Source organism: Lactuca serriola, chromosome 5 (genome assembly GCF_051521515.1).
Source record: "Lactuca serriola cultivar US96UC23 chromosome 5, Lser_US96UC23_V15, whole genome shotgun sequence".
In the NCBI taxonomy this organism is placed as follows: domain Eukaryota; kingdom Viridiplantae; phylum Streptophyta; class Magnoliopsida; order Asterales; family Asteraceae; genus Lactuca; species Lactuca serriola.
The window spans coordinates 221,031,687-221,045,421 of NC_136412.1; the positions used below are offsets into that span (position 1 = coordinate 221,031,687).

At 37.5% G+C, this 13,735-nt stretch overlaps 1 protein-coding gene across 1 annotated transcript; it reads right to left on the reverse strand.

Annotated features, from left to right (window-relative positions):
* Nucleotides 1-9,699: 9,699 nt before the first annotated feature.
* LOC145050197 (receptor-like protein EIX2) lies at nucleotides 9,700-12,606 on the reverse strand. The gene has a single exon (XM_078998486.1). The coding sequence runs from the start codon at nucleotides 12,604-12,606 to the stop codon at nucleotides 9,700-9,702; it is 2,907 nt and encodes a 968-aa protein (XP_078854612.1).
* Between the last annotated feature and the right edge of the window lie 1,129 nt (nucleotides 12,607-13,735).

A 13,735-nucleotide genomic window follows, 5' to 3' on the forward strand; every position in this document is an offset into this window, starting at 1 on the left:
GTATTTTGGGGAACTCACTAAGCATTTATGTTTACCGTGTTGTGTACGTGAAATGTGTTTTAGGTACCAACGATGATCGCGGGAAGGCGTCAGCTTGATTGTACACATTGTTGGAGTTTTGTTGAGATTCTGGGGAGATGTCTTGATTACTTATATCTTGAGATCGATGTTTATGATTTGAAATACATTTTTGATCTTAATATGAATTATGAAAATTGAAAATTTTGTTTTGAAAATTTCGGTGTTACATCATTTCCCTTTAACTTCGCGTAAGGTCTCATAAGAAATGACCGATCACCTTCGAGGTCAAGCCTTGTGATATGTCTAGTTGCATTATCACAGCCGACCCCTTGCCAGCGGCAGCACTTGTTTCCATGCCAAGATGGTAGTCGAACAGAAGGGTCTGATACAATGCTGCATTTGAAGCGAAGTAGAGCTTTTCTCTCATGTTCAAAGCAACCTGAAGTGAGGTTTGTGTGTGCAAAAGTGAAGAAGAGCAAGAATCGAACAACACATAACTTATTCATGATTGTTGTTTCTTCACGAAGATACCATTGACAAGGCCATTATGTATAGATATATGTCTTTTCCATGCACACAGCATGTAATATTCAAAATTTGCTTTTTGGCTAAAGCTTCCACTAAACCTTATCGCGTTAATGAAAAACACATTATCTTTAAAAAAAGTATACTTTATATCAAGCATACATGATATATTAGAAATATCTTACTTTTCCTTTTTTTTTTTGTGTGAAATAATTTTTAGAGATCAACTCTGGAAAAACAGTATCGGATGGGAACAATATCCAAGGCTATCGTAATATTAGTAGTTAGTATTATTAATCTAACTTAATAAATGAAAATAATTTTTGTCATATGTCATGTTTTCTATGCATTGTGATAGGTCATTTTATGAGAATTTTGAATTAAAATAAATCCATGTGTCAATTTATGGTTTTCTTAATTTTCATCAATTCAAATGCCACACATTACTAATTTATATTAGATTAAATTAAATGTGACACCAAATGCAAAAGAATATATATCTTCTTTCTTGTTTCAATCTCCTAAAATTAAGGTAGGTTCGAGCTCATTTTACATATGTTGAATGGGTACATAGTATATTAATATTATACTATTACACATTTACACTATTATATTTTGAATTTTGCCATGTTTTTATATCGCTCATTTAATAAACTTTGACGATGACAAGTTACGTTTTGAAAGGAAAAAAATTGAATCAATTTACTATAAACATGTTATAGATTTCATTTTGGAAAATTTTCGGCCTAGGGTTTAATTTAATTTGTTATAGCCTTGTATTAAACTTTCAAGCAATTTTCAAATGGAAAATATATTTTTAAATTTCAAGAGTCGTTAATGTTTAGCAAAAAATATTGTACATTGTGAACTATATTTCTCGACTTCCTATATTTTTATGTTTTGGAATTGAAGTAACGATTTATTGTTAATACTAAGTGTGAAACTCATGTATTACACGAGTTTATTAAAAAAACTTAATATCAACTTGTAAACATTAAATGTTTCATAAAGTAATACTATTATATATATACAGAGACTTTATTGAATAAGCACGTAATTGAACTCAAAGTACTAAAAATTAGTAATGACACAATCTAAATTGGGGTTATAAATCACAAATTTATAAATATTTTTTTGAATACAATATTAGATGTCTTATTGCTAAGGTTACTGTCATTGTCTAAAATTAATATTTTTTTTATTCATCTTTGTTTTTAAGTGTCGTCAATGCAACGTACAACTGCCAATAAGTAAACATTTGTTGTCTCAAAATGAATAAATAAGCGTAGTGATATATTTGACCTGTCATTTTCTGTCACCGCGAACATATATAAAATTGTCTGAATATCTTAGATTTTGTTGCCTATAACCTACATTTGTTGTAAAAGAGTAACAATAATGAAAAATAAACTACATCGGTAACGTGACATGAAAATTTGATACCATATAAAACAATATTTTTAATCGAAAATTTACAACAATAAAATTAATTTAACATGTAGCTAAACAATTACCAGTTTCCATGGTAGACATGATGTTCGATTTTCTATTATCCATAAGTAATTTTCTTTGTTTTCGTTCGTTTTTAGGGTCGGTAGAATCCATATCATGTTGAAATCTATAAAATAATAATAAATATTGTAATCTAACTGTAATGTAAAAGTAATAATTTTTTTTAAAGAATTAATTTACTAAAATTTAGATATTACAAAGTAAAATTTAAGGTTTTCTATTTTATTAGGTATTAAAATTTTGAATTTGAAGCTTGAAAACCTAAAATGACAATTCAATGTAAATTTCTTTATTTATAAATTTTAATTTAGAAAATATTTAATATTTACACATTCATGTTTAACTTTTGTTTTAATCAATCAATGTATCTTTCATATCTAACTTTTGTTTTAATCAACCCATGTAATACACATGTCTCACACCTAGTTAGTAATAATTAATAATTAACAACCAACAAGACTTATCAACAAATCCTAATAGACATACTAACTATTAACTATCTATGATTAGAAAATTTATATAATTAGAAAAATTAAAGATAAACCAAAAAAAATCATACATGCCATTTATGGCCTAGTTATGTGTTATGTATAAATGTGAACGACCTAGTTTTGTCTTTTGTATGAATATGAATGGAATTCATAAGCGCATGTAAGATTTTTTTAGGTTTCTCTTTAGTTTGGTTTGAAATTTCATGTATATAATTTTTCTTTGGTAATAGTTAATATTGTTGGGTTTTTGTATACTACAAAATCCTAATGTGCACATACAACCCTAAATACCTTGGATCTATGTTTTCACTAACTATACATGCAATGATGTTTCCAAGGTATTAAGCCTATAACTAGCATACACATAACATATGTATAATAAGACAAATTTTAGACATATATCTTGATGTTGTTGATGTTGCTAGGAAAACTTTGGCCCTTAAGAACTTAGTACCCAAGTGTTGCACCTCAAATGGAATCACAACTCACCTAGGACAAAGGATGATAGTTGAGAGAGAATCCTAGCTTCACAAAACAGTCCATATCCTCCAAGAATACATTGACGGTGATTTTGGCAATGATGTAACATATTTGTATGTGGAATTCTAAAGGTCATGGGTATAACCCAAATCCATACCCATGGGTGTTATCATCCATGGTTCACGTGGCCCAACTCTTTATGTGTCCATTCATAAACTTGGTCGAACATGGATCATAAGCCCAACACATACAAATATAACTAATTACCATAATTAGTCCCCATAGATTGAAGTAGTCCCTTTTGATCAATAAATTAATTCCAAACTAATTATTGATCGATACTAATTTAATCATATGATTTCATATTAATATATTAGAACTTATAATATATTAATAAATCATATATAACCTTCTTTCAAGAGTCCATCCTAACAAATTGTCCTGGTGTTATGCAACCCAAATTGACCATGCTACTCTCGGGTCGAGTACATACCAATAATAGTTATGGGCTTAGACATCTAATCTAACATTCTCCCACTTGATTAAGTCTAAAACTATTATTGCAAATATCACTCCAAGATCCCGACTAGCAATCGTAGCTCTTAAAAGCCACTGTTGAAATCTGACCTAGACAATGACGTGTTCATTAGATAAGGGATCATATATTCCTCCATTCTAGATATCATATGGACTGAGACATGGTTTATAATCATTCTCTCTGCCTAATTGTTGTTTCCCAATTTCCGATTTATGAAGACTAACTAATTACACAAATCAAATTAGTCCAGGCCCGGCCGAGCACTTACGTTTGTCATCACTAAATGATCGAAGGGCCCACATATATCGCTTTCATCCCTCCAAGGGTAAAAGGAACAGATAAACTTCGACCCAAATGTTCGCTTGTACTTACTCATCAAATTACACACAACAATATGTTTTATAACAACCAAGTTACTGGTTGCGTTTACATATGTCAATGTGAAACCGACGCGCATGGGGGAGGTGTGCGTGATTGTGGGTATGGATTGGCTCAGTCGGTTCGGTGCTATGATTGATTGCGAGGGTCAGCGAGTGGTAGTTCGAACCCTAAGTGTGGGAGAACTGGTTATATAGGGTGAGGGCACCAAAGTAGGCTCAGGTTTTTGCTCAGCTGCCAGGGCTCGGCAGTACATTCAGCACGGGTGTATGAGTTACCTAGCGTACGTGGTAGATACTCGAGTCCGGGACCAGATTTCGGTCTCCGATGTACCAGTGGTCAGGGAGTTCGCAGATGTGTTTCTGGAGGAGTTTCCAGGGATACCTCCGGAGAGGTAGGTCGAGTTCAGGATCGACTTGGCGCCAGGTGCGGCCCCTATCGCTAAGGCGTCGTACTGATTGGCGCCGCCTGAGATGCAGGAACTGTCGTCGCAGCTGCAGGAACTGCTGGGCAAGCAGTTCATTCGACCTAGCAGTTCTCCATGGGGAGCGCCGATTCTTTTCGTCCGGAAGAAGGATGGGTCACACTGAATGTGCATTGATTACCGGGAGTTAAATAAGCTAACGGTGAAGAACCATTATCCACTCCGGAGGATAGACGACCTCTTTGATCAGCTGCAGGGTGCATCTTGGTTTTCCACGATCGATTTGAGGTCCGAGTACCACCAGGTTCGTGCAGGATAGTCGGGGATTACTGACCAGATATAGTCGGGTTTGGGTTCCGATGTCTGGCGGGATCAGGCAGATGGTTATGGAAGAGGCTCATAAGTCTCACTTCTCCATCCACTCGGGGGCCACCAAGATGTACCGGGATTTGAGTTTAATCTATTGGTGGCCGGGTGTGAAACGCGAGATCGCTTGGTACGTCGAGAGGTGCTTGACCTGCAGGATGGTCAAGGCCGAACATCAGCGGCCACATGGCAAGCTGCAGCCCCTGGAGATTCCCATGTGGAAGTGGGAGCAGATCACAATGGACTTTATCACCAAGCTGCCAAAGACGGTGAAGGGTTCGACGCCATTTGGGTCAACGTGGACCGATTGACCAAGAGTGCCCATTTCTTGGGCATACGGGAGAGTTTGTCGGCCAAAAAGTTGGCCGAGGTGTACGTTCGTGAGATCGTGTCTCGCCATGGGATTCCCGTTTCCATTGTCTCAGATCGGGATGTCAGGTTTACCTCCTGTTTCTGGCATATGTTTCACGAGGAACTGGGCACGCGGTTGCACTTCAGCCCAATATTCCACCCTCAGACAGATGGCCAGAGCGAGCGGATTATTCAGACCCTCGAGGACATGTTGAGGGCGTGTGCCATCGACTTTGGTGGGAGCTGGGATTTTCACCTACCGCTTGTAGAGTTCGCCTACAGCAACAACTATCATTCTAGCCTTGGCGCCCCGCCATTCGAGCTGTTGTACGGGCGGAGATGTCGCACCCCGATTTGTTGGGGTGAGGTGGGCCACAGGGTAATGGGCCAGACGGAGGTGGTTTTGTAGACGAACGAGAAGATTCAGCAGATCAGACAGAGGTTGCTGACAGCTCAGAGTCAGCAGAAAAGTTACGCCGACAGACGCCGATCCTAATTGGAATTTCAGATAGGCTACATGGTAGTTCTGAAGGTCTCGCCCTGGAAGGGTGTGATCCGTTTAAGGAAAAGGGGAAAATTGGGCCCTCGATACATTGGGCCATTCTAGATCATTGCAAGGGTTGTCAAGGTGGCTTATAGACTAGAGTTTCCAGAAGAGCTTAGTCGAATCCACAATACTTTTCACGTATCGCAATTGCGAAAGTGCATTACGGATCAGGAGGCTGTGGTATCATTGTATGATGTTCAGATCGACGAGCGCCTGAACTATATGGAAAGGCCTGTGGCCATTTTGGAAAGAAAGACGAACATTCTGCGGAACAAGGAGATACCTTTGGTAAAGGTACAGTGGGAACATCGTAGGGGATCCGAGTGGACATGGGAGCCAGAGGAGGAGATGCGCGAGCACTACCCGACATTGTTCACGCCAGCGGACTTCGAGGACGAAGTCTAGTTCAAGTGGAGGATAGTTGTAACGCCTCGATTCTCAGGTATTGTCCAATTATAGTTTCTTGGGTTGGCCCTACTCGACGAGTTGGTTGCCCTACTCGTCGAGTAGCAGCGGTATTGGATCGCGACTTAAATGACTTACTCGACGAGTCCACGAGTGGGACTCGACGAGTAGGGGCTAACAAAAGAAACCCTAAGTCCCGGGTTCTGCACTCTATTTAAGGAGGCTTAAGCCCCATTTGGCCTCCTTATAGTCAGTTAAAACTCAAAGGAAAACCCTAACCGTGTATTTTGTGCCATTAGTCCCTTGAAAGCTTGAAAGGAGAACTTGTGGAAGGAAGAACTTGGAGAAGCAAAGGGTTAGAAGCAAGGGAGGAGTGGAACCCGAAATCTTCCTCAACTAGCACTCATAGAAGGTACCAAGTCGACACCTTTATCCGTTTTCCCTTCTAGATCTCATATAGTGGAAATCTAGGGTTTTTGAGGTATAAGTAAGCTGATATTGCAAAACATAAGCTAGATCTGAAGTTGTAACTTCAGATCTGGACCATTCCCAAGTTCTAGATCCATAAAGTTCCTGTCTTGGACGTGAATGAGGCTTTCCTTGTGCATGAAACCCGTTAAGAGCTTAGTTTTGGACATTAAGAACCTTTTTAGCCATGCATACACGTAAAGTTTGCAACTTTACATGAAAAGCATGCACTGGAAGCTTGAATCTGTGGTTTGGAGTCATTGCATGGCTTAAAATGGATCTGTATGGCTTAAGGACTGAAGAAACTCGGCGAGTTGCAAGAACGACTCGGCGAGTCGTATGAATATAGCCGTGAACTCGACGAGTTGGTAGAACAACTCGGCGAGTCCGATGAAGGATGCCTTAGACTCGACGAGTTGCATGAACAACTCGACGAGTCGGATGAGTTTTTTCCAAGTTAGGAATGTGTGTGCATCGTCGTGTTACTAGAAGGAAACATGACGAGTGGCTCTAGGGCCTAAATCGAGGATCATGGGAACTCGACGAGTTACGCCGGTGACTCGACGAGTGGGTAAAAGTTTCAAGGAACTCGGCGAGCAGCCGAGGGTACTCGACAAGTTAAGGTCAACATGGATTGTTGACCTTGACTAAGGACTTTGACCTTGATCAGGGTTAACTAGTTGGGTTATGGAGTACTCTATGAGGATAGAGACTTATAAGCATAATCATATTATGGTAATAGGTGGTGGAGTCTTTGACAAGTGATCGGAGAGCTGTGATTATTTACCGAGCTGACATCTACAAGGTGAGTTATCCTCACTATACTAAGGGGTCTAAGGCACCAAGGCCGGCCCATCATATTTGATATTCTTGTAGTTATTGACATGTTGAGTTGAATTAGTAATGTATGCATGTTGATATGTTAGTCGGGTAGGTCTGTAGGACTGCCTGTGATACTGATTGATTACCTGTATGTGCATTTATCTATTACATGTCGACATGTTGTGTGGGGTGGGTTGAGGTTGTACTGCTCCGTGCGGTAGCCAACAAACCCGAGAGTATTCTAGATATGAGCTGAGGGCCCGGTAGGCATTCCATACTCATACTGAGGACTCGGGAGCATTCCAGATACGAGTTGAGGGCCCGGTAGGCATTCCAGACTCGTACTGAGGGCTCGACGGCATTCCAGATACGAGCTGAGGGCCCGGTAGGCATTCCAGACTCGTACTGAGGGCCCAGGGGTAGTCCAGCTTGCAAAGCTATGGACCCAGTGCATGCTGTTCTGTTTTGATTGATACGATATGATAATGTTGATATTGCTATATGGACTGTATGTGTATTGGTATTTTGGGGGTGACTCACTAGGCTTTCGGGCTTTCAGTTTCAGTTTATTGTTTCAGGTACCTCAGGGGATCGCGGCAAGGCCAAGGCGTGATCGTACAGCTCCTCATATTATGTTATTTTTTTAGGGACAAGACTCTGATAATCAATGTTTTGAAAACTAAGTTGTAATATTTTGATGAACTTGACATGTTTTTAAAAGTTTAAATTTGTTTGAAATTTTGGATGTTACAGTATTTTTCGAAAAAAAGTTTGTTTTTTTATATATCATCATTGATCTCTATGGAAAGAGGACGAAAAATCATGAATAATGGTATATGCGGTTTTTTTTTTTTCGATAAAAAACCTGGCCTAAAAAAAATTTTAAATGAAAAAAAGGAAGTAATTTTGTTCTAGTCCGGTACATGTGCGTTCATTATAAAAGTTTACAACTTTTCTTTTTGCCGTTGAATGTTGATCGCTTTAAATTCCTACGCTTTGGATTGACTCCTTGGTTCCTTGATTAATAATGGTTTTCTATTGAACTTTTTCCATATATATATATATATATATATATATATATATATATATATATATATATATATATATATATATATATATATATATATATATATATATATATATATATATACTTACTAGGATATTAGAAAAAAATTATTTTAATTTTTGTTAGGGATTAGTGACCAGTTAATGACAACAATCATAGTAGTCGTCACTAAATTTGTAGCATTACCAGAATTCATTCAGTAATGACTTAATATAAGGTGACTAAATGACAATGTTATTAACAAGATTTTTGGTCCTCACTAAAAAAAATGGTCACTAAATAGGATTTTTCTTGTAGTGATTATATCAGATCAGATCCTATGATCATATCCTAAAATAATCTCTCTCTCTCTCTCGTGATTCTAACCTAGCCACCACCCTATCTTCTTGCACGATTCTAACCAAGCCGTCACCCCCTTTTCCATCTTTAATCTCCTTCTTCTTCTCTTAAATATGGATTCAACTATAGAAAAAAACATTTCGAATTATGAACATCAAAATGTACATTCCACTTTTCCTAATCTTGAACATCTTAATTACGATGCATCACGAGAATTACGAGCAACCCACTACAATGGTTTTAGAGTATCTGATCATCTCGCTAAGACAAACCCAAACCACATCAAACAAAGCTAACTAGAATTGTTATACTCCGTAATCAAGATGTTGATCTTTGGAACAATTTCTCAATCGTTTCTTTAGTTGATTTTGAAGATATAAATATGACCGCTCAACTAGTATGGAAGAACCTCAATACGTTTTTTCGTGAAAATAAATATGCAAAAGCTATTTAGCTTGATAGCAAGCTTCGCAACATTGCTATTGGTGGCTTTTCGCTAGTTGATTGTACTGCATCAAAACTATCGTCGACTTTCTTGATAATATTAATGTCGCAGTCCCTATATAAAAAGAATCTAATAACCTACATGACAAATGGATTATCCCTTATATTTGAAAACATAGCATGCAAGACTAATTTGTTACAAACATGCTCATCGGACATCTCTAGGAAAATTAAAAAAACTCTACAAAGTTGTCCAAATGTCTTCTATTTATCGAAACTAAAATCAAATATATATAACCATGTAATTAGGCAAACTTAACACCAACTAAAAAGCACTTAACATTTTCACAAAATGAAAACCAAAAATACATATATACATGCTTCATACGGTTCCAACGGTCCATGAACATTTAGATGAGTTGCTTGATCTACTCCACATTATTTTGTGTTGAAGCCTCTGTTTCAGACATGAAACGAAATCTGAAAGTTTGATGATCATGCATTGTAATTTGCTATTAAGTTTCACAGTTTCTTCCCGATGTAATATCCCACAAACTTAAAGAAAGCAAGTCTCCATCTGTTCTTAAGCACCAGAATTGCTACAATTCCCATACACCCGGTTGTGAAACCGCCTGTTGCACCATAAATCCATATCTTCTCATCGCCATCATTATCTTCATCTTCCTCAGCATTTCTTCCGGTTTCTAGGACTTCATGATGGTTGCAATTGATTGGCAACGGACTACCACAAAGCTCATTATTGGCAGCATATATGGATGGATCAGTGAGCGTCTGGAGCTGACTTCCTGTTGGAATTCTTCCTGATAAGTTATTGTGTGACAAATTCAGATGGCTAAGAAATGTCAATGCCGACAGACTTTGTGGGATCATCCCTGAAAGATGGTTGATAGAAAGGTCAAGAGATTCTAACGAATTCATATCACCAATTCTATCCGGAATACGACCTGTGAGGTGGTTGTTTGACAAGTTAAGACTAAGCAATCCTGAAAGAAGTACCAATTCCTTGGGTATTTCCCCCACCAGTTTATTGCTTGAAAGTTCAATGTCGACAACGTATTTCAATGTCATTGTATACTCTCGCGCAACTCCTTTCATTATCTGGATCAAACTCTGCTCGAAGTATCCTGGGATAAAAAAACTGTAGTCATCCTCAGTCATTTTACCAAAGTTCTGGAAACAGCGAGGGATGGTTCCTGTTAATTTGTTTTCTCCAAGATCCATGATTTGGAGCCTGGGTCTTTCACACAACTCTACAGGAATTGGACCTGTGAAACTATTTTTATGTAGCCTGAGGAAACTCAGAAGATCCATATATTCACCAATCCATTTTGGTATACTTCCATAGAACATGTTTTCACCCAAATCCAACAATGCTAAACTTGTGCAATTTGCTAGAGTTTTCGGAAGTTCACCATGGAAACTATTGTTGTTTAGAGCTAACCATTGTAGCGAAGAACCAAGATTCCCAAGAGAGTTTGGAATGACACCCGAGAGCCTGTTGGAACTTAATATCAAAACATTCAAACTTCTGACATTTCCAAGGCAATCTGGAAATCCCCCCGATAACATGTTTCCAGAAAGATCGAGAATAAGTAAATCTGTATAATTACACACTGAATCTGGAATTGATCCGTTAAAGAGGTTGTTCTTCAGAAGCAACGAATGTATCGCACGGTAAGGAGGCTTCAACTTGTGCTTGATTATTTGGTTAGATGGAAGGTTTGTCAATGGACCGTTGAGAAAGTTATGGGAGAGATCAAGCATGGTAATAGGGAGCTCTCTAAGCCAATATGGGAGTGGTCCAGAAATGCTAGTATTGGAAAGGATTAACTTTCGAAGACTTGTTTGTGTTCGAATCCAACTTGGAAATTCAGATTCAATTTTGCAAGATTGAAGTGCAAATCCTCCTATTTTGAAAGGAGGTTTCCAATCGGGTGAAATCTTGAATCTCAACCTGTAGTTTGAGTTTGCATCAAAGTATTTTAACATCGATGTATTTGAGAAATGGGCTTCAGTGACTACACCAGATAAAGAATTGTTTGATATATCAAGAGAATCAAGTTTGGAAAGTTGTCCGATGGCAGGAAAAGGGCCTTGTAAAAAGTTATCGGATATATAAAGAACGGTGAGTTCTGAGAGGTTTCCTAGCGATAATGGAATTGCCCCGTTTAATTGGTTTGAAGATAAATCAAGTGTTTGTAACAACAGCATGTTTCCGATAGACATCGGAATTGAACCCGTTAATGTGTTCTCACATAGATATAATACCCGTAAACTTGTTAAATTTCCTAATGCTTCCGGGATGGTTCCTGTTAAGTCATTCCCTGCCAGATTCAACTCTCTCAAGGCCGTTAGCCTTCCTAGTGATTTCGGGATTTGGCCACCAAAATTGTTTTCATCGAGAATCAGTGCCTCCAGAGCATATTGGGCACATTCAGATCCATTGGTCGATGGCCCTGTGAATCCCCCTTCCATAAAAATAAATGAAAGATCCAACCGCTTTAACTGACAGAGTCTCCAGACCCTGGTATCTTCAATACTCTTGAAATTATTTTGCCGAAGGTTGAGATCGACAACCTTTTTCATGACCGGAACTGAAGAATTGAGTTCATTGGTCGAAAGATCAAGACCGCGTAAAGACGTCAAGTTTTGTAAAAACAGAGGGAATTCACCTTGGAAAGAATTGGAACTCAGATCAAGTTTTTGAATGATGGAAAGGGTAAGATTCGGATCAAGATGTGTGCGATAGAAATGAGAGTTAGAAAGATCACAACCTGACAAGCGTAACTCTATTAAAGAAGGAATCATATACAACAATACTTTGTCGAAATTTGGAGCTTTAACAATGCTCACTCTGCTCAGATCAAGATACGTGAGTGACAAAAGATCTGAAAACCATGTGAAATCATCCACGACTAGCAGATCCATTTCACCGAGATCAAGCAGGTGCAAATTCGACAGATTTCCAATAAAATGAGGAACCATACCAGAAAATCCCGCTGAATAAAGTATCAGATATCTTAGTTGAGTTAGCGATCCTATGAACTCAGGAATCGGACTGCCACCAAAATACGCCCCACTCAAATCCATGTAACTCAGATGACTCAACTCAGCTAAACACGAATTCAACTCATTTCCCTTTAACTTCGTGTAACGTCTTGTAAGAAATGACCGATCACCTTCGAGATCAAGCCTAGTGACATGTCCGGTTGCATTATCACAGCCGACCCCTTGCCAGTGGCAGCACTTGTTTCCTTGCCAAGATGATAGTCGACCAGAAGGGTCTGATACAATGCTGCATTTGAATCGGAGAAGAGCTTTTCTCTCATGTTCAAAGCAACCTGAAGTGAGGTTTGTGTTTGCAAAAGTGAAGAAGAGAAAGAATCGAACAACCCATAACTTCTTCATGATTGTTGTTTCTTCACGAAGATACCATTGACAAGGTCATTATGTATAGATATATGTCTTTTCCATGCACACAACATGTAATATTCAAAATTTGCTTTTTGGCTAAAGCTTCCACTAAACCTTATCTCGTCAACGAAAAACACATTATCTTTAAAAAAAAGTATACTTTATATCAAGCATCCATGATATGTTAGAAATATCTTTAGTTTTTTTTTTTTTTTTTTTTTTTTTTTTTTTTTTTTTTGTGAAATAATTTTAAGAGATAGACTCTGTCAAATTAGTAGCGGATGGGAAGAATATCCAAGGCTGTCGTAATATAAGTAGTTAGTATTAGTAATCTAACCTAATAAACGAAAATGATTTTTGTCGTATATCATTTTTCTATGCATTGCGAGAAGTCATGTTATGAGAATTTTGAATTAAAATAAATCCATGTGTCAATTTATGGTTTTCTTAATTTTCATCAATTCAAATGCGACACATTACTAATTTATATATGTAATCTATATATAAGATTAGATTAAATTAAATGTGAGACCAAATGCAAAAGAATAGATATCTTATTTCTTGTTTCTAACTCCTAAAATTAAGTTAGATCCAAACAACTAACTAAACATAAATAGATATAGTATTTTATATAGCAGAATGGGCTTTTACTCTTAGAAAAATGACAAAACTATATAATTGGTCCTTGTGGTTTGTAGTTTTTTTGGGTTTTAGTCGAATTACTGAAAAGTTTCGATGAATAGTCCTTTCGAGCATGTTTCTTTGTGGATTCGGTCCATATTTTTACCCTTTTAATTTAATTTTCGTGTTGTTTTTAATTGCTTTATAATTTTTATTATTAAAAAAATGTAAAAAAGTTAGTATTTTAGTCCATTTCTCTATATATCTCACATGTTACCATTAATAACTTAGTTATCTCCCATATACCACCGGAGACCATCTCCCGCCTGCCAAACACCGACTTACCCTCATTTTCTAACCACTGTCACTGTCTGACCTTTAGTAACTCTCAATTCTGCCACCTGATCGATTTCATGAAATAAAAGCAGATCGATTTCAGAGAATAAAACCAAAATTGAAGGAGGTCCATTTGAAGACCATAAAAATCAACCACCTCTGAAAA

Excerpts from the sequence above, each read along its gene's own strand:
- LOC145050197 (XM_078998486.1), bottom strand. The coding sequence starts at position 12,606 with ATGAAGAAGTTATGGGTTGTTCGATTCTTTCTCTTCTTCACTTTTGCA.